The following is a 22,832-nucleotide window of genomic DNA, read 5'->3' as shown; positions in this document are numbered from 1 at the left end:
TTCTTGGAATGGAAAACTGCAGGTTTGAAGAGAGATTAAAGCCCACGACACCTACCTTTAAGGGACAAATATTCACAGATATATAAATGCTAGCTCTTTTTAAAAGAAGTTTGAACTTGAAGAAAAAGCAACAACTGGATATATATATATACATATATATATATAATATATATATGTATATATATATGGAATGACCTCACCAACTACCTGTTTCAGGAAGTAGCTCTGATCTGGCTTTCCATGTGAGGGCAGGTCTGTGCCACTCGTCCCACCTGCGCTCTTCTGGAAACACCATGCAGCCCTTATCGCGTTCACCGGCACTACCAGCTCTTCAGGAAGATTTAACACAAAATACTCATTCACACAGGTTCCAGGTTAAGACATGGAACCTTACTAATAGATTATTGAGGGTTTTTTTTTTTTTTTCATTGTTGTTGTTGTTGTTGTTTTGGTGTTTAGTTGGTACATATTGCCAAATCAAGTGGTCAACACTTGTTATTACATAGGCTCAAAATTCTCAGTTTCAAGGTGTTTGCCCAATCAAAGCTTCGGGGCCACAATGCACTGGAGTTCATATTTCCATTACATTTCCATCGCACGTAAATTCCTCTCCATGAGATCATAAACATTTTTGAAATTCCTAAAGCCTTTTTAATTGCCATTACTGATGCTATAGACACGGACCTATATCACCTCTGAAGGCTTATTATCCACAGCTCCGTAGGCTTCTCTGCCACTAGGGCTTGTCCATTCAGGTGGGCAGGAAGGCACTATCTGAATTCTTAAAATACTGGTTTATTTTCTTGAAAGGAGAATGTACCATTTTCCTTTAAAAGACAATACAGTGGGTTTCAGAAATTTTAAAAACTGTTCTGCAACAAAAATAGTATTAAATGAAATATATACCATTTTCAGAACAATGGAAAACTTGCAAATCAATGGAAAAATAAAATGTATTTTGATTTAAGCAAAACAATTTTTCATAATTAAACCACAAATCCATAATAAATGCCTATATCAAAACTAAATTTAAGAAACACAGGGTTGTTTTTCTTTCTTTCTTTTTTTTTTTTTTGTATTTTGTCAATCATTTCACCAATTATGCTGACATACTTTTATGTCAAATCCTAGAGTAGTAGTTAGGGTTTTCCTATATGAAAAACTAACCACTGAAATAAGGTTGTAAGATTTCTAACAAGGCACTACAGAAACAAGTATACACAACAGACTCTGAAAACACTCGCTAGCAGTGATGGATTTAAGTTATTAACAGATCAACAAGAGACGGATGGTGGTTTGCTTTCCTTAATCTACATCATCATCTAGATCTATTTAAAGATATGTGGTGCACTAACAAACTTGGTTAACGTTTCGATAAAATCAGTAAAAATAATCTGCCCCCGTTACGTTGAGTCTGTATCGATCAATAAAATCACTTGTACAAGGAAGGTACTGTTAAGTACTGACAATCCCAGCCATTAATATTATTTAACACACTGTTCACAATCTTTAACGAGAACAAAGAGCAGTTTGTCTCATGTTATAAGCAGAACCTTTAAGGACACTGTTATTTCTACAGGTTTTATGGTGATTTTCTGAAGTTCAAACTACACCTCCTTCTTCTACCAACAGTTCCCTTCCCCCCATGACATAAAGTCTTGTTCTTGATTTCAGTTGCAGTTTAAAGGAAATCCTTGGTAAGAACTGAAGCTGCCATTACAAATCACTACTTTATCCATGAATTAAACTCAAAATTCTAGGAACCTGGGCTGTAAGAGTTAGGGTGGTAACAGGGACACCATGGGATCTCCCTGCTGTATTCAGACTTGATTTCATCAATGCCTTTATCTTGTCAGGGATGAATTAAAAGAGAAAATTTCAATGAATCTTCAGCCAGAGTTGAATAGTCAGGAACTGATATATGCTTCTTGGACTTAAGATTACAAAAATGGAAGGTACAGAAAGAGAGGATAAAAATATATTACATGAGAAACACTTCTTACATGGACATCTATGGTGATGTGACTGATAATAATAATAAAGACAAAACTTTTAAGAAGTAAAATTAACTTAAGCTAGGCTTGGTAGCACATCCCAGCAACTCAGGAGGCTGAGGTTGGAGGATCATATGTTGGAGGCCAGGTTGGGTATAGATCCCATCTCAAAATAAAAAAGATTTCTAAAGGTGGGGGACTGCTGGTGTGGCTCAGTGGTATAGCCTCTTGGGTTAAATCTCCAGTACATACTGTCCCACACATAGGTAAAACTAACTCAGAAATAATCATAATTCTAAGACACTAATCAGAAACCTGTTCCAAGCTTAACTTTGAAGTCTTGATTACTCAAAATCCTAGGAGTCTATGCTAGGTAGTGGTTTGCATTTTGCTGAGATAAGAAAGTAAGTGCCCCTACTCTGATAAGTGGTTCCTGGAAACAACAGAGAATTTCAGGTCTGTTGTTCTCAGCTCAATCATGCCCACTCTATGATTCTCATGAAGTGTTTTATACAAACAAAAACTTTGGGAGTTGCACAGGACTTGGAGAAAAAAATACTAATTGACAGTACTATTTTAAAAATGAGGAAAAAGGTGAAAATATATACTAAAAAATCACTATTGGCCATGAAATACACATTTTTAGTAATGCAGCGTTAAAATCATAAGTGATTTTTGAAATCACACACACACAAATACACTCTAGTGTGAAAGAAAATGTGGTTCATAAGATAGCTTAAGGACATGTTCCTACTAGTACAGAGACGGCTCATCAAGGGAAGCACACTCCAGAGGAAATGGCAGGGAGGCACCAGACACACCTGCCTGACCCCGAGACCACAGCCTCTGCAGGCAGACAGGCCTTGTTCAAGCATTTTCATGAAGCAACATGAGATACCAGCGGTAGGGCAGTACTGACTCAACCATGTTCAAAATAAAACACTGATTTCAGCATTTTAGAAGCAGTTTTCAAGGGCCTAGTGGGGAAGGAGACCAAGGTACTTCAGAATTTTTTCATTTGGAGAGTGGAGAAGCTCATAGAAACAAAAGCTAATAGGTGGAAAATACATCCCGTGTGAGGGAAAGGAGACTATTTGGAAGAAACAAACTGGAAAGGGTCAAAGGCAGATATGGACCTTTCATTATTCATGAATCCCATGATGTTAGGCCTACATATAAGCTGTGCAAACAATGAAAACAACGAAACATTTAGGTCAAGATGCAGCCTTTGTTGGGACTGTCCAGTGTGAATGCTGAAGGTAATACTTAGTAGAGCATGAATACTTAGTAGAGCATGCTCCATTTTGGCCTGAGTTGAAACGCATCATCTGTACGATCAGCCACTTGCTGCCACAGGCGGACAGCCCTCAGACATACCTGGATAACAATTACCCTACCTCCTACATTCTCATTCCTGAATGAACAGGATATGAAATCTGTTTCAAGTAGTGGTACAAAGGATCTCCTGGAACTTTGATTTGGGAAATAAATGCCGACAAATAAAATCATAAAGTCATAAAAACAGGTGTAGGCACTCTGGACTAATTCCTAATGAAATTTGTTATCTTGTTTTTACAAAACTCTCCATGTTTGACAATATAGTATAGGAAAGTATTTTATCATTTCTTAGAGAAGTCTCCTGTATAGCTCCTGATAATACCTGAATGATCATGAAGGGTGATATAGCACTCAAATGCTCACTAGTGCTCAAATTTTCTTGGAAAGGAATTATTTCCATCCTAAAAATGCTCAATACTATAAAAAGAAAGGAAGAAAAGGAAATATATTATTGAGTTGGTAAGCAACTAAGGAATAAACGATATCTTCAATGAAATAATATCAGAAAATATTCCAAACATGAAGAATGAATTGGAAAATCAAATACATTTTTCAACAGATTATAAACAGGAATTCTATACATAAGCAAGCACCAATTCCTAGAACTCTGAGGATCCACGATGGGGCTGCATAGGCACAAGGGCCATAGATAACTCCTAATGTCTGCTTGAGTTAGGTGGGATAGAGATCTAAAAGGCGATCTTCAAATGAAGTTGGTGTCTCAAAAGGACACATCACTAGGGGAAGGAAAAATGAAGAACAGTCTAGAGCTTAGCACTACAAGGGGAAGAAGACACATGTCCTCTGAGAACTCACAACCACATGCTAGTTCCTTCATAGGTTTGTAGCCTAGATTAATACCATCATTGTGGTTAAAAAGTTGTTGTTGTTTTTGTTTTAAATCTCAAACTAAAAAGTCCCAGTTGACAGTGTTTGCAGGTGATCAGAAAAAACAAATGAAAGTTCTCTTTGTGAATATTCAGTTCAACCCTGGCCATCAAAGAATCCCAAGGATAAAGATCCAGAAAACTGGATCACTTAGTCAAATATACAAAAAACAAAATCAAAAAACTTATGTACACAAAATGAGGAAATAAAAAATCATGAGCAAGAACCTGCAGAAACAAAAGTAGTTAACTTAGACCCAAGACATTAGTCATTAAATTATCTGACTCAAAACAGAAAACAGAATAGAAAATGGGGATGAAATTGTACCTTAATGTTTCTAGAAACAATAACAATTTGGATTGCAACTTAGTGGTAGAGCTTAGTATATATGAGACCTTGAGTTTAATTCTCAGCAACACACACACACACACACACACACACACACACACTTAGACTAATCAACATTTAGATACAGAACAATTATAACAATGACTTTTCATAGGAGAATTGAAGAAAACCAAGATTCTAAAAGAAAATGACGTATTTCTCTGAAAAGTTAGAAAATTAAACAGTTCTGATATTTTATGATTTTTATTTTTTCTTGAATGCCATCCTAGAAAAAAAAGTGCTTTTAGAAACAGAAGTCAGAGACTGATCCTGGCCCCATGTGCTGAGGAGATCGACAGAGCTGTAGTCCCCCATCTACCATTGCCAATGCATGGCTCTCCCAGACCGCTTCTACCTAGAGACAACAGCCAGGACCATGAAGACCATCACCAAGGTTTCTGCAGGGCTAGTTACACCAGAGGCGAGGTATTGGTAACCTGCAGGGACACTACAAGATTATAAGGTAGAAACTGTAATACCTTAGATCCACACTTCCAGAGAGGAAGACAAATGAACAACATGAAAAAACAAGGGAAGAAAGTGTCCCAAATAAACCAAAAAGCTACAATAATTGAATCCGTTGACAACATAGTAGATGAAATGTCAGAGAAGGAGTTCCGAATGTACATAATTAAAATGATCTGCAAAACATAGAAGAAGATAAGAGAGCAATTAGAGGCAACAATCGATCACTCCAACAAAGAGATAAAAGAGCAAATACAAGTAGCAAAAGATTACTTCAAGAAAGAGATAGAGACTCTGAAAAAAAAACAAACCAGAAATCATTGAAATGAAGAAAATATTAAACCAAATGAAAAATTCAATAGAATGCATCACCAACAGACTGCATCACTTGGAAGATAGAACCTCAGGCAATGAAGACAGAATATATAATCTTGAAAATAAAGTTGACCACACAATGAAGATGTAAGAACCATGAACAGAATATTCAAGAATTATGGGATAACATGAAAAGACCAAACGTAAGAGTTATCGGGATAGATGAAGGCACAGAGATACAAACCAAAGGAATGCACAATATCTTCAATGAAATAACATCAGAAAATATTCCAAACATGAAGAATGAATTGGAAAATCAAATACAAGAGGCTTACAGGACGTGAAATGTACAAAACTACAACAGATCCACACCAAGGCATATTTTAATAAAAATTCCTAGCATACAGAATAAGGATAGAATTTTTAAAGCTCAACAGAAAAGTTTCATATTTCACACAGGAGGAAACCAATTCAGATCTCAGCAGATTTCTCAACACAGACCCTCAAAGCTAGGAGATCTTGGAACAATATATACCAAGCTCTGAAAGAAAATGGATGCCAACCAAGAATTTTATATCCAGGAAAATTAAGCTTCAGATTTGATGATGAAATAAAACCTTGCACCATAAACAAAAGTGAAAACAATTTACAGCAAGAAAACCTGCACTATAGAACATTCTTGGCAAAATATTCCATAAGGAGGAAATAAAAAACAACAATGAAGATCAGCAAAGGGAGGAACTATACTAAAGGAAAAGCCAATCAAAGGAGAAACCAAGTCAAGTTAAAACCAAAAATAAACCAAAATGACCAGGAATACAAACCATATTTCAGTAAAAACTCTGAATGTTAATGGTCTAAACTCCTCAATTAAAAGACACAGACTGGCAGATTGTTTTTTTAAGAAAAGACCAAACAATATGCTGCTTCAAGAGATTCATCTCATAGGAAAAGACATCCACAGACTGAAGGTGAAAGGATGGGAAAACTCATACCACTCATATGGACCGCATAAACAAGCAGGGGTTTCCATCCTCATATCAGATAAAGTGGACTTCAAACCAAAGTTAGTCAGGATGGATAAAGAAGGTCATTTCATACTGCTTAAGGGAATCATACATCAACAAGACAACAATCATAAATATCTATGCCCCAAACAATGGAACATCCATGTATATTAAACAAACCCTTCTCAATTTCAAGAATCAAATAGACCACAACACAATAAAAAATTTTCATCATCTCTAGCAATTAGAGAAATGCAAATCAAAACTAAGATTTCATCTCACTTCAGTAAGAATGGCAATTAGCAAGAATACAAGCAAAAAATAAGTGTTGGTAAGGATGTGGGGGAAAAAGTACACACATATATTGTTGCTGGAATTGCAAATTGGTACAACCGCTATGGAAAGCAGTATGGAGATACCTTAGAAAACTTGGAATGAATCCACCATTTGACCTAGCTATCCCATTCCTTGGTTTATACCCAAAGGACTTAAAATCAGCATACTACAGTGACACACCCATATCAATGTTTATAGTAGCACAATTCACAATAGCTAAACTATGGAACAAACCTAGACACCCTTCAACAGATGGATAAAAAAGATGTGGTACATACACAATGGAATATTACTCAGTCTTAAAGAAGAATGAAATTATGGCATTTGCAGATAAATGGATGAAACTGGAGAATATCATGTTAAGAGAAATAATCTAATCCCCCTCCCCCAAAAAAGCCAAATGTTTTCTCTGATAAACAGATGCTGATCCAATGTGGGTAGGTAGGGGGTTAAGGAAGAACAAAGGAACTTTGGTTTGTGTAGAGGGGAGTGGGAAGAATGGTAGAAAGAGACAGACATTATTACCCTATACACATGTATAATTACGTGTATACAGTGGAGTGACTCTGAACCATGTAAAGCCAGAGGAATTAGACGTTGTACTCCATTTGTGTTCTATATGTCAAAATGCATTCTACTGGGGCTAGGGTTGTGGCTCAGTGGTAGAGTGCTCGCCTAGCATATGTGAGGCACTGAGTTCAATTCTCAGCACCACATGTAAATAAGTAAATAAAATAAAGGTCCATCAACAACTAAAAAAATAAAAATACATTCTAATGTAAAATAATAAGAAAAAAATAGAAATAGAAGTCATCATATCTTACAATTACCATATATTTAGAGCCGTTAAAAATCTCTCTAAAACATAGTATGATTTTATTTTTCATATACCTTAAAATATTTCACTATTTCCTCATCCTAAACATCATTTCATATTTACTTACCAATTATTCTTAACTATGATAAGAAAATATTAATATAATTTAAAAATTGAAGAATTATGGAATTGTCTAGAAGAATAATGATATAAAGCATAATTATTACATCACCCTTCAGTTCTCCTATTTTGTTGTCAAAGTACTCAGTCATCTTTCAAAGAGATTAGGAGATGCACAAAACTGAATTCAAAGTGGATCAAGGAACTAGGCATTAAAACAGAGACCCTGCAGCTACTAGTAGAAAAAGTAGACCCAAATCTCCATCATATCAGCTTAGGAACTGACTTCCTCAATAAGAATCCTAAAGTGCAAGAAGTATAATCAAGAATCAATAAATGAGATGGTATCAAATTAAAAAGCTTCTTCACAAAAAAGGAAACAATCAAGAACATGAAGAAAGAGCCTACAGAACGGGAGAAAATCTTTACCATCTGCACCTCAGATAGAGCATTAATCTCCAGGATATATGCACAAAATGCTAAAGAAAAAAACTGATAGAGGAAATTGCTTCACAACTATCAGAAGACTCACACAATGACTGCAGGTATAGACAGTAATACTCTGGACCATCATTGTCTAACAGAAATAGAATGCAAGCCACACGTACTTTTCAATAACTGAAATGCAAATGTAATGTGTAAATTTTCTAGTAGGCACACTAAAAACGTAAAAAGAAATAGGCAAAAATAATTTTCGTAATATATTTTGTTTAACCCAATGTATATATTATTTAAACATTTAACCAATTAAACATTAAGACACTTTACATTCTTTTTATTTTTTGGAAGGAGATTTGAAATCTGTAAATTTTATATTATAGAACATTTTGATTCAAACTAGCCATATTTTAAATACTCAATAACCATATGTAACTAGTAGATGCCATGATGTACAGCAAAATTGCAAAATGTCAGATCATGAGACTTCAAATAATGATATTCTGGACAAATGATCAATGTAGAAAAGAATATGTGGCATTCTCTTGAAGCTAAGCATTCAATAAGGAGAATTTTATCTCAAATTATTTTGTATGAGGAACTTGAGCCACCTCATTTTGCTAAAAATTATGAAATAATATTCTTTCACTTTTTACAATATATTTGTACTCCAGAATTTACTTGACAAATGCATTGCTTTGCTTTACTTTACAAAAGCATGTACAAATATGACTAGAAGGAAACAGTAATGTAGACATAAAAAAATCATTGAATTAGTTATTTTAATGTAAATCTAAAAATGAGAATATTTTATAATTATGCTATCATTTCTTCAATAAAATTATTAATCATAAAATTTTTAAAGTATTAAGTTTTATCAATATAAGCTCAAGAAAACAAAGTAGAAGCACTGATGAGCTAAAACCTGTTAGCAATGTACCACATGTTAGGCCACAAATTAAGTATCAATAGATTTTAAAAGGTAGATCACATACAAACTATCTTCTCCAAAAGAAGATACTATAGTAGAACTAAAGTAGAATCAATGCTAAAAGAAAAACTGAAAAAAATTTTTTTAAAAAATTGTAGAAAGTAAAAAACACTCAATAAGCCAATGAATTTAAAAAGAAATCACAAAAGAAATTAGGCAATACGAAAAGACAAATGAAAATGAAAATAAAAACACAACATAGCAAAGCAAAAGCAGTACTATAGGGGAAATTTATAGCTTTAAATATTTACAATAAAAACCAGGAAATAAGTCAAATCAACAATTTAACTTTTCAACCTAAGAAATTAGAAAAATAATAATAAATTAGTTCAAAGCTAGCAGAAAGAAGGAAATAATAAAGATTGGAGCAGAGATAAATGGAACAGAAAATAGAAGAATACAAGAGAAAAATCATACAAACCAAAATTTGATTCTTTGAAAAGACCAACAAAATTGATAAAGCTTTAGTCAGATGAGCTAAACAAAAAAGAAAAAAGACTCAAATTACTAAAATTAGAAATGAAAGTAAGGGACATCACTAGCAATTTTACAGAAATAAAAAGAATAATTTATGATGAGCAATTCTATGTCAATAAGTTGCATAACATAAATGAAATAGACAAATTCCTAGGAACACCAAACATACCAAGAGCAAACCATGAACAAACAGAAAATCTGAATAGATTTATGATTAATAAGTAGATTAAAGTGGCTATCAAAAATTTTCCACCAGTCAATCTCTGTACTTGATGGATTCACTGATGACTTCTATCAAATATTTACAGAAATAGCAAACAGCAATTCTTCTCAAGATTTTCCAAAAATTTGAAGAGGAGGGAGCATTCTCTAATTCATTCCACAAGGCCCCCATTATCCTGATACCAAACTCAGAGAATGAACACAAGACAAGAAAACTAGACCAATATCTCTGAGGAAAATTGATGTAAAAATCCTCATTGAAATACAAGAAGCCAAATTCAGCTGCAAATTTAAAAGATATTTAAACCACGGCTGGGGCTGGGGCCCAGTGGTAACGTACTTCCCTGGCATGTTTGAGGCACTAGGTTCAGATTCTCAGCATCACATATAAATAAATAAAATAAAGGTCTATCAAATATATATATATAGATAAATATTTAATTTAAATATTTTTAAATATAAAGATATTTAAACCATAACTAAGCAGAACTTATTGCTAAAATGCAAGATGGTTCTACATGCAAACATCAATCAATGTAATGTAACAAAATAACAGAATGAAGGGGGTAAATCCACAGGATCATTTCAATTAAACAGAAAAGGCATCTAACAAAATTCAACACCCCTTCTTGACAAAAACATTCAAGTGAATTGCAATAGAAGGAAACGACCCTGGCATGATAAAAGTCATATATGAAAACCCACAGCAAAAATTATATTCAGTCGTGAAAGACTGTAAGTCTCCCTTCTAAGATCAGGAAAACAATACGGATCTTTGCTTTCCCCACTTCTATTCAACACAGCATGTACAGGAAGCATGTCACAGCAATCGGACAAGCAAGAGAAATAAAAGGCACCCTAATTGGAAAAGAAGTAAAATGATCTCTGTTTACATATGCTATGATATTATATGTAGAAAACTCTAAAGATTCCATGAAACCTGTTGCTACGCAAAAATTCAGCTAAGTAGCAAGATACAAAGGGCCCCCAAATCAGTTGTATTTCATTATACTAACAATGCAAAATACAAAAAGGAAATTAAGAAAACATTTCCATTTATAATAGCATCTATAAGAGCAAAATACTTAAGAAAGTTAAGTTAGATTCCTTCCAGTGTCTTTTCTATTCCTGTCCCCCACCCCCTTCCCTCCATTCCTCTTTGTCTAATCCACTAAACACCTATTCCCCCCACCCCACCCCCTGTTGTATGTCAGCATCCACATATCAGAGAGAACATTCATGTACAACCACAAGACTGGGATCCTAATTAGAATAAGATATACTCCATGTTATATAAATATGTCAAATATATTCTAATGTCATGTATAACTAAAGAGAACAAATAAAAAAGGGAGCTAAACAAACAAAACAAAGTAAATACTTAGGAATAATCTTAACCAAGAATTTAAAAGACTTGAGACATTTCTGAAAGAAATTGGACACACATAAATGGAAAGATATCCCATGTTCATAGATTGAGACTTGAAATTGTTAACATGTCAATATTACCCAAATTGATCTAAGGATTTAATGCAATCCCCATCAATATCCAATCACCTTTTTTTGCAGGGAAAAAAATCTTAAAAGCCATACAAAATCTCAAGGTACTCCCAAACAGCCAAAACTATCTTTTTTTTTTAAAAAAAAAAAAAGCTGAAAAAAATTCATACTTCCTAATTTTAAAACTTACTACAAAGTTACAACAATCAAAACAGTGTGGTACTGACATGAAGACAGACATTTAGAGCACTAGAATTGAGTTCAGATTGAAACACTCATTTATATGGTTTGATGATTTTAATAGATGTACCAAGTCCATTCAATAGGGAAAAAAGATAGTCTTTTAAACAAATGGTACTAGGAAAATTGGATATCCAAATACAAAAGAATGAAGTTGGACCCTTATATAATACAATATACAAAAATTAACTCTATTCCTTATATAATATAATATACAAAAATTAATTAAGGTACGGTGGCAAAGCCTTATAATCCTAGTGACTCAGGAGGCTGAGATAGGAGAATCACAAATTTGAGGCCAGCCACAGCAACTTTGTGAGGCACTAAGCAACAGAATAAGACACTGTCTCAAGAAATAAAAAGCTGGGGGGCTGAGGATATAGCTCATTTGATAGAGTGCTTTCCTTGCATGCACAAGGCCCTGGGTTCAATCCTCAGCACCAAAATAAAATAAAATAATAAAGAAAAGAAAAGAAAAAAGAAAAAGAAATAAAAAGCTGGGTGCTCAGTGGTGAAGCACCTCTGGGTTCCACCCCCAGTTTGTGTGTGTGTGTGTGTGTGTGTCTCAAAATGGATCCATGGCCTAAATGTAAGCCCCAAAACTATAAAACTCTTAAAAGAGAAAACAGAGGGAAAAAACAAAATCATGGTACTAAAATTGGCAATGATTTTATGAATACGACACCAAAGACACAGAAAACAAAAGAAAATACAAATGGGACTTTATGAACATGTAAAAAATATTCTGCATCAAAAGACATTGCCAACATAAAAAGGCAAAGCACAGAATGGGAGAATATATTTACAAATTATATTATAAAATAAAGGATTAATATCCATAATATACAAAAAGGTTCTAAAATTCAGCAATGTAAAAACAATCTACTAACTTTTTTGGGTGGTGGAGACTAGGGATTTAATGCAGATGTGCTCTACCACTGAACCCCATCCCCAGCCCTTTTTAAATTTTGAGACAGGGTCTCACTGAATTGCTTAGGGCCTTGCTTAGTTTGCTGAGGCTGGTTTTGAACTCGAAACCCTCCTAGCTCAACAAACTATTGATTCTTAATATGACAAAATATTTTAACAGACATCCTCCAAAAGAGATATACAAATGATCAACAAAAAACATGGAAAAGAAGAATAAAATTTGAGAACATTATATTAAGCAAAATAAGTCAAACTGAGAAAGTCAAGGGTCATAAGTTTTGTTTTTTTTTTTTCCATATGAGGAAGCTAGAGAGGGGAAAAAGGAAAAGAAATGTATGGGAGGGGATTTCTCATGAAAATCAAAGAGAGATCAGTATAAGAAAGGGAATAGGGGGAGGAAGGAGGTGAGGGAAAGGGGAAACAATATTGAACAGTATTGAATCGGGAACAATATTGAACTGCTATATGATATAGATGTATGAATATGTAACAATGAATTCTACTATTTTGCATATTTAAAATTAGGGGGGCATGGAAAGATGCTTAACATACATAATCATTAGGGAAACAAGACAAAATTGTCATGAGGTATACCTCATATTCATTAGGATAGCAACTGTCAAAAAAATAAAAATAACTAGTGTTAGAAGGGATATGAAGAAAATGGAAGCTTTGTCATTGCTGGTGAAAATCTAAAATGGTATAGCCACTGTGGACAATAGTACAACAGTTCCTCAAAAGCTAAAAATAGAATTACCACAGAGTCAGCTATTCTACTTCTGGGTATACATCTAAAAGAGTTGAAAGCAGGGTCTCAAGAGCTGTTGTACACACATGTTCAAAATGGCACTGTTTATAGGAGCTAAAATGTGGAAGCAATTCAAGTGTTAATCAACAGATGGATAGGCAAAATGTGGTATATACATACAACGAAATATTGTGTGATCTTAAAAAGGAAGGGAATTATAACACATACTACAACACAGATGAACTTAGAGGACTTTATGCTAAGGGAAATAATCTGGTCACAAAGGCAAATACTCTCTGGGTAGTAGAATCATAAAGTCGGAAAGTAGAAAGGTGGTGGCCCATCAGGCTCTGGGGTTAAGGGGGATGGAGAAACTGTTCAGGGAAGACAGAATTTAAATTGTGCAAGATGAAAAGAATTTGGGGAATGGATACTGATGATGGTTGTGAAAAAATATAAATGCATGTGAAGTCGCTGCACTTAAAAGAACTGTGCACTTAAAAATGGTTAAGACAAATGGATTAAAGACTTAAATGTATGACCTGAAACAATGAAACTACCTAAAAGAAACACAGAATAAATGCTTCAGGATGTTGGAAAGAGCAAAATATCTTTGAGTTAGTCTCCAAAAGCACGGTAAACAAAAGCCAAAATAAGACAAATAGGATTATATCAAACTAAACAGCTTCTGCATAGCAAAGGAAACAACTGACAGAGCTGAGGCAACCTATAGAATGAGAGAAAATATTTGTGAACTATATATCTAACATGAGAGTGAAAGCCAGACCACATAAGCAACACCAAAAACTCAACAGCAGAAACCAAAGAGCCCACTTAAAAATGGGCGACAGCTCTAATTAGTCATTTATCCAAAGAAGATATATGAATGGCCAAAAGATAAAAATACATGAAAAATGCTCAACAGCACTGATCATCAATGCAAATCAAAACCACAATGAGATCATCTCACTCCAGGTAGGATGGTTATTATTAAAAAAAAAAAAAAAAAAAAAAGAGAAAGGACAAAACATGCTGGTGAAGAAACAGAATCCCTTACATAGTGTTGATAGGAATGTAAATTTGTACAGTCATCATGGAAAACAGTATAGAGAATCCTCAAAAAATTAAAAATAGAACAATCATATGATTCAGTTCTCTCTCTCCTGTATATATATCTGAAGGAAATAAAATGAGTATGTCCAAGACACCTGCAATTCCATATTTCCTGCAGTAGTGTTTATAATAGTTAACAAATAAAAACAAAGGGTCTATCAACTGATGAATGGATAAAGAAAATGTGGTATATGGAAAGGAATATTATTTGGCTATAAAAAAGTATGAATTTCTATCATTTGTGACAACATGGATTAACCTGAAGGATATTATTTTAAGTGAAATAATCCAGGCACAGAAAAATACCATAAGATCTCATTCATATGTGGGATCTTAAAAAGTTGATGTCATGAAATTTAAAAGTAGAACAGCGGTTACCAGAGGATAGGAGATGTATATGCAGAGAGGTTGATCAATAAATACTGAGTTATCTGAACATCACTGCTTTCTGGAGTGTGCTTTTGCTGGTTGCCTCTGCTCCTCCACTCACACCCAGGACATTCCTTTTTCTTTTACCAAGAACACCCTAGTTATTTCTTATGAAAATGACCCAACCTCCCCCCTAGCTTCAAGACTAGAATCTGACTAGCCACAGTGAGGTTCAGAGGTAGGCACATGTGCAAAGATAAACCAATGAGACCAGGAAGACTTCTAAGGAAAGGCACTTTCTCCTTCTTCCATTGTACTACTAAAAGAGACCCTACTCTTCCCTAGGGCTCTGGTGTATTTGATATCAGTAGGAGAGGTCTGGAACCACTGTAGCCCTTTTGTATCAGAAAGGGGCCCAATGAAGCTTGTACCATGGAAAACAGAAAAGAGAAATGGATAAAATAACTATGATTACTTAACTGGGATACGGTTCAAGGCTCCTCTGAAGCTAGATCTACCCTTTTGCCTCAAATACCACAAGTGCCTGATGAATGCTTATCTTTAAGCAAAAACTCTGTATATGCATATAACATTTCTCATTAAATTAGAGTAAAATATTAACTTGTTTTTATCTTCCTGTTAAAACATCTCCCAAAGTAGATGAATTTCTAGTACAAATGGACTTTAATTAGAATGACTCAGCTTAAGAGTTTTCAACCTAACAATGGTGCAAAGGTTATATGCATCCTGTAGAAATTGTACCTCTAATTTTGAATTTTGGTCTTTTTCTCAGGCTAGCAATATGTGGTATGACACTCTCATGATACTGGATAGGAGCAGTGAGCTAAGGCTCCCAGCCAGCCATGTGACCGTGGTGTATACACCAGTACTCTAAAGTTTACTCCTGTGTCGATAAGTTGTGATGCTGGAAGGTCAGGTGTGTCAAATGCATTTCAACTTATGATATCTTCAACTTACGATGGGTTTAATCAGGACATAACCCTATCATAAATTGAAGCACATCTGTATATATAATTTGGAAAACAAAAATTTGCTACTTCATAAAATTTTTATTTGGCATGAATTTTTTATTGGAATTAAAATGAAATACTGTTCTTCCATTCATGTAGAAAAACCTTGTTTTACTTAATTCCACTTTTACATGGATCAATTCCCTCATTCGTGAAACCTCAGGGAGTTTGTCTGGGGAAGAAGAAGAACACAACTAAGAGCTAGGTTTCCTAGGATAGATTTCCTATTCAATACATAGAAAATTATTCTCGAAAATGAAATTAATAATCACTGTTCATCAGATAGAATGCCATACTTCAAATCACTCATATGTCCAATGTAACTTTTAACCTCTCATTGGCTAACTTAGTTTTTTTTGTTCTAAGATACTGTGTGTTCTTGGATATTTAATTTTTTAAAATAATTTGTTTCTAACCAAATGATTTAAAATGTTAAGTAGGAAAGTGATCATGGTTCAAAAGTGTACTTACAAAATTTTTTAAAAACTTACTAAATAGCATTGTATTATTTCTTTTTCTTTCTTTCTTTCTTTTTTTTTAATTCCTAAGTAAGTAATGGTAAGTAATACTAAATAGCCATAGCTGTCATTGTTACATTGTTAGACTATGTGGAAATAACCATTTCCAAATCTGGCAGAAGTTTTGGAAAGTAAACGGCACTGATTAGAGCCCATCATCTACATGCTACAAGACAATTATTTAAGTATCGTGGAGATTGCATATTACTTTTATTTGTTGTGCATCCTTTTTTCTCCTTTAAGACATAAGATTTCTACTGGAGAGTAGCTTTTGGGCTGGGGTTGTGGCTCAGTGGTACAGCACTTTTCTAGCATTCATGAGGCACTGGGTTCGTTTGATCCTCAGCACCACATAAAAATAAAATAAAGGTATTGTGTCCACCTACAACTAAAAAAATAAATGTTTTTTAAAATTATTTTAAAAAATCATATGTCTATCTATCAAGGGAGTTGGGTTGGTAGTTTTTGATTATAAAGTGTTTGTTTTTAATCCACTTAAAGGCATATGCAAAGGCTAAAAATTTTTACCTAATTTAGAAAATCTACAATATACAAGGAAAAGAGACTAAACTGGTCATTAGGAAACTAAAATTCCAGTCCAAATCTTTTAACTAGTAATTCCAGGAGAAGGCAAGTTTCTGAACAGCACTAGACCTAGTTTCTCTGTCTCTAACATGAAAGAGCAGCCTGGGCTCTCTTAGGAGTGCAGAAGGTTGCCTTCTCAAGAAGAGAAAAAGGTTTTTCCTCTGACCCTCACAAGAGCTGACCTGCCTGTTTTATGGGTGGGAAATCAAGGTCAGAGGGGTGATCCTGAACATACCTGATGGGTAGGAGGCAAGCTGGAGAAAACGTAACAGCTAAGCTCCTGTTGAGCTTGGGGTACTAGTACTTTCTGAGGTTCATGGGCCAAATCAGGAGCACTCTCTTCAGACAGACTAGCAGCAAGATGGTGCCTGCTGAGGAGGGCTCGGGGACACCCACTCCCTGGGGTTTAGACTAATATGTAACTGGAGCTAGACAGGCAAGCAAAAGAAACAGTAATATTATCTTATTAAAAACTTTAATACTAAAAATCAAGAAATGACCCCTAGAGCCAGGGTCTGCTTTTCACCTGGGATTAATAAAGCATTTACATTCATCTCTGCAACTTGCGGCTAACTCCACTGCAGGCAGATAGAATCAGGTAGAAAAGGAAGAAGAACTCCCTTAAACTCCTCTGGGGAATGAAGTGACAACAAACTGAATATTAAAAGCACAACAGGAAACAAGCCTTCTCGGCCCTTCAACCACATCTTTCAAGCCCTATTTCTGAGAATAGAAAATTCTAAGCTCAATTTGAGTATCACTATAAACTCCTCTCTGTGCCAGATAATTTTATCCACATATTTATATCCAAAGTACAAACAACTTAAAATGTTTACACTGAGTAGTAATGGAAGTCATGTGTCAAATACAATGGGGGAAAAGAATAAAGCTTTCTTTGGAACTAAAGCTTGAAGATATACAATATCTGTGGAAAATCTGGCTTACAAATGAAAATGCATTGTTTACCTATTCTATTTAATTATAGAGAACATGCATTTTTACCCTTTGCATACAATTTCTGAAGTCTTGTTTTTTGGGTTTTGGTTTGTTTTTTTGCTCTGAAGTGTTGCCTGAAGCTATGGGAGTCACGTAGAGTCTGGGGAACCGGCCACACACACATTCCTGTGATTGGTGATCCCGTTTCCTTTAAGCTGTTTCACCCTCAGGGAGAGACGGTGAAGAATCCTTCCACCAAGGCCAAAAGGAAAAGACCAAGAACAGTGAAGAAAGTCCCCCTCACACATCCCAGCTGCCTCGAGCATGCCAGTGTGTGAAGACCAGGCCAACTACAGGGGGCCAGGAGAAGACTTCTGCCATCTGAGAGAAGTCCTCTGAATTTATCACCAAGCACAGCCTCTCCTCAGCATCGAATCACCAGTGATTCAGGCACAACCATCCTCTGTAGAGGAAAAAGCACAGTGGCTTTACACACTCCCTTCTCTTCCTATGATATTAAAGGAAGAATATAGTTGTGGCTGCTTATTTCCCAGATGGAACATGTCTTGGAAGAATCAGTCACGAATTCCTAACTCTTAGTGAAGTCCAGCTCCTTTTTTTTTTATTTTTGAGAGGCAAGATTTCTCTGCTCCTGCCCTGTCTGCCTCAGTCATTCCCACACATGGATCCTCTCTGGCTCAGGTGAGGAGCACTAGCTGACCTCAGGTGGCCTATCCCAACCCTGCCCTGAGCATTGTCTTGGACTTGTGTTTTGTTTTCACTGAATGTTTACCACAGGCCTCTGGAGCTTTTGGTTTTAAGTTCAGAGAAGCTGAAACTGTTCAGCCTTTTCCCTTTGCTTTTCATTCACCAGTGGAGAGTGCCTTGGTCTCACTCAGGTAGTTCTGCTTCTCCTCTGCTGCAGAAGAGCTCCTAATGTGTTCTTCCTACACATAGACTCTAATTTTCAAAGAAGGAGGTGCTTCGTTAGAGGTGATACCCCCTCAGTGTGATTCTATAGGTATGTTAGCGGGGTCCACTAAAAATTCACTTTTTATTACTAAACCAATCTGTCCCCAAACACCCAAAACCTGAAGGTTGAGGCTGCTATGAGGAAGCAATAAACCCGGGGAAGAAAACAAAACACAAAACCAAAGTGCTTGTAGAGGTGAGTTTAAAAAATGGATAGGTCCTCTTTATGTCAGTTTTTCCCTTTGTACCATATTTTCACTTCCCCATAGCAAAAACCAATTTTAAATAGAAACTAATTAGAATCAATGAACCAACAACATTTTATAATTATAAAACTTCCTTTATTTTAATTAAGAATATTTTGCTTCTTTATATATTTTTTTATCACTCTCATATACTCTTAAAAATAGTAAGACATACAACTATTTAGGTTATATTAACTGAGGATCTAAACATATCTTACCTGTAAATAAGTTTCCAAACCTTGTCGTCGCTGTTCCAAAACTTTTGGGACCCAGTTTCTGACATGTTTAGAAGGGATTTCTGGAGTTTTTATACATTTCTTAAGCTATAAAGACAAGAATATGAGAGAAAAAATTATAATGACATTATGAGCAGGGAACCAATAAAAGAAAGTAAAACACTGTTATAGCCAATAATAATAATAATAATAATAATAATAATAATAATAATAATAAAAGGTGGGGAGAAGATAATTATGCTGGAATTTTGTCAAAAAATTCGTTACTTAGTTGTCCTAACTGTTCAGATTTTAGAACAAGAATGTTGTGTTCTGGTAGTTGTTACTATTGATATTTCATATTGAAATTACTTTTCCTGAAAAAAGCAAAAGTTCAGTAAACGAGACAAAAAGTTAAAAAAAAAAGTTTTAAAAATATATTTATTTTGTAAAAGAAATCAATGGAACAAAATTTTGTTTCAAGTAATATTCTGATAAAAAGTCTTTCCACATATTTTTCACCTAAGAAAGCAAAACCGAATACAATTGTTTATAACCACTGTCCCTAGAAATGCCACATGAATTAGACCATATTGCTTGCAGAGGTTCTTGACAATTCTATAATGGAATAGAGGATAATCTTTCCAACATCCCTAACAATTAAAAGTTCATATTCTGTTCATGAAAACTGAATGATAGTTCTTAGCTACCTCTTCCTAGGCAGCAGTTTCAGGAAACGATATAAAGAAAATTCTGTTCAAAATTGAGTTACAGTTGCCTGTGGTAGGCAGAATAATTTCCTTCCCAAAGATGACCAAATCCTAAGCCTGTGAATGTTACCTTATATGGCAAAAGGGATTTTGCAGATTTGGTTAAATTAATGATTTTAAAACAGGTAGATTATCCTAGATTATCAGGTTAGGCTCGATGCAATCACAAGGATCCTTACAAAAGGGAGGCAGGAGGGTCAGAGCCAGAAAAAGACTGAAAGATGCCAGGGGACTGGCTTTGAAATGAGAGACCTCAAATCCAGGAAACCTCTAGAAGCTGGAACAGATGTTGCCCTATGGCCTCCAGAAGGAACATAGCCCTGTTGACTACCTGGATGTTAGCCCAGAAAACTCACTTTGGACTTCTGAGCTCAAGAAGTGCAAGATCATAAATTAGTGTTATCTTAAGTCACTACATTTATGGTACTTTGTTACATTACCAGTAGGAGACTAACACACTGTCTCTAAAAATAGAGTGAATCTCATGGTCCAATTCAAGATTTGGAAAAACCTGCAAAGGTTCCTCCTTCCCAACACATGCAAAGAAAAAAGCATCATAATGAATAAGAAATTGCACACAATTAAATATGGGTCATTAAACATATAATAAAAATTCTTCCCCTATGAAGAATACATTCAACATCAGCCACTCCAGGCATGAAGAGGAAGACTCTGCATTTCAAAGATTAGCACTTCCATTTCAAGTATTGAGGCCGAGCCTGGGTGGACTCCTCCTTTCTTCCAAGTACCACTGAAATCACAGTGTGAAGGCAATGGCTGCAAACTCAAAATCTATTCTTCCTTAACAACAGAACTCCTATAAAATTGGGGGAAATAATGTATTTCATTATTAGCTAAAAAAACTAAATTTCCCAACGCCCCTTGAGGATAGTGGAAGCCAACGCAATATAATCAGAAGCCACAGCAAAAGACTTTCCATAAATACACTTTCCACGTGAACCAGACTCAACTGGCTGCACCTTCAGTCCCATGCCCCCTTCACCCTTTTCCTGCCTAGCATGTGCCTATGGAGCAACTGTAAACATTTATTTTCATGAGGGAATTCTGAAGACAGAGGACAGGTGTTCTAAGTGACTAAGGAGAAAGAAAAGGCCAGGGTGCAGGACAGTCTCCTGGAGCTGTCATATCAACTCTGGACTGCCCACTGCCAGGATTTTTTTGAGAGGAAAAAACAAATACCCTTTTAAAAAAGGTTACTGATGCCTGGATTTAATCTTGATAGTGTTTTTAAAAAAGCAAGGAGCCATAGGGAATGGGACAAGATGAGACTAAGACAGAAATACAGCCCTGTGTTCCACCCACTCAGTAGAAGGAGCAGATTTATGTATTCAAGACAGAGAATACTGGAATAATTAATCTAGGTGGATGGGCAATTAAGGTTCAGTTTCATAGGAAAACCAGCACTATGAAAGAAAATGGACCAAAACAATAACCACCACCACCACCACAACAACAAATGGAACAACTAATCCCAAAAGAAACAGACACATCAAATAACAGGTGAGATCTTTAACAATTTGTTTTATTACCTGCAGAAAGACTTGAGAAGATATGCTTCTATATATAAAAAAAGAACAGGTTACTATGATGAAGAAACAATCAGAAAAGAGGAAAGATCTTCTAAAAATTTAAAAAATGACACAAATTTTTTTTTTTAAAAAGTGATAGAATACAAAATCATGGAAATCTTCCAAAATGTAGAACAAAGGAAAGAAAGGGTCAATGAAACGATAAAACATAAAGAGAATAAATCCAGGATGTTTGAAATTAGACTTAATAATCCATTAAGAATAGAATGCAATCCAGACATAAAAATCACTTTCATATGACCTAAAAAAAAGATTATGTCTTCAGATTAAGAATTAATTGGGTGTCAGCATAATATATTTTTTTAAATATATTATATGTCTGTTGGGATTTCAGAACATCAATGATAGAGAGAGCACAGGGGAAAACATGAGGTCGCAAACAGGGGAAACACGTCTCTGGTGGCAACTGATTCTTCAACAGCAACAATGGATGCGGAAAGATACCCCAAAGATTTCACCTGAAAACGCACTTCCACAACCAACCACACTACCAATCAAGTGAGAGAATGAAGGCATTTTCAGACATGCAGACTCAGAACATTCATCTCCTATGCCTTGTTTGAGAACTTAATTCCAGAAAACAGAGCTTAACACAAAGAGGAGAAGAAATAGGATTAGAACTCATAGCTCTGCCCCTTTGGGGTGGAAATCCAAAGATGGCAGAAGAGGCCTAAAGAACAACCAGTCTGGGTTGTAGTAGAAAGTCCATGGATCTGGGGAGGGGAGCTATCCAAAGTGAGGTTAGTTCCATGAAGTAAATAGTACAGAAACACTGAGTAAGTTCTAGAATTCATTAAAGCACATTATTCTTCCACCAGTCAGAAAAAAGTTCCAGAGAAAATGGAGCCCCTGAAGGTAGTCATGGAATATTCAACAGATTGAGCTCCTTCATGCTCCTGGGTGCTGGGGACATTTCTGCTGCATACAGCTTAAATAAACAGTAACAATTAACAATAAATGTAACAAACAGTAAGCAGTTGATAAAACAGGGCAAAGACAGCCAGCATCAGAAACCGGTTAGCAACTGGGAAGGCCTGTGTGAGGTGGGAGAATCTAGGAGCAACCTGAATCATGTTTGTGAGGGACCCAGGTGTGGAGCTGGAGGAACGTTACAGGAGTAACAGGCTTCAGGTATTCAAAACTAGAAAGCAGGAGATGGACTGGATGAGAGGTGGCAGTGCCAGATACTGCAAGGCAGGAAGCTGGTATGTGATATGATTTTGACTTTAAGGAAAACATGCTGGGTTCCAGGAGC

At 35.3% G+C, this 22,832-nt stretch overlaps 1 protein-coding gene across 2 annotated transcripts in view; it reads right to left on the bottom strand.

Annotated features, from left to right (window-relative positions):
• The window catches only part of Snx24 (sorting nexin 24), a 157,714-nt gene that overhangs the window by 41,495 nt on the left and 93,387 nt on the right, over positions 1–22,832 (bottom strand). For both annotated transcript variants that reach the window (XM_046459993.2, XM_058584200.1), the window contains exon 3: positions 19,201–19,305. In XM_046459993.2, coding sequence (XP_046315949.1) covers positions 19,201–19,305 — 105 coding nt within the window. The remainder of the gene's footprint in view (positions 1–19,200; positions 19,306–22,832) is intronic.

The sequence above is a fragment of the Marmota monax genome, unplaced genomic scaffold (assembly GCF_021218885.2).
Source record: "Marmota monax isolate L192 unplaced genomic scaffold, Marmota_monax_Labrador192_F-V1.1 WCK01_AAM20220418_F8-fsc00006, whole genome shotgun sequence".
Lineage (NCBI taxonomy): Eukaryota > Metazoa > Chordata > Mammalia > Rodentia > Sciuridae > Marmota > Marmota monax.
This window is presented reverse-complemented; position numbering and strand designations above follow the sequence as displayed.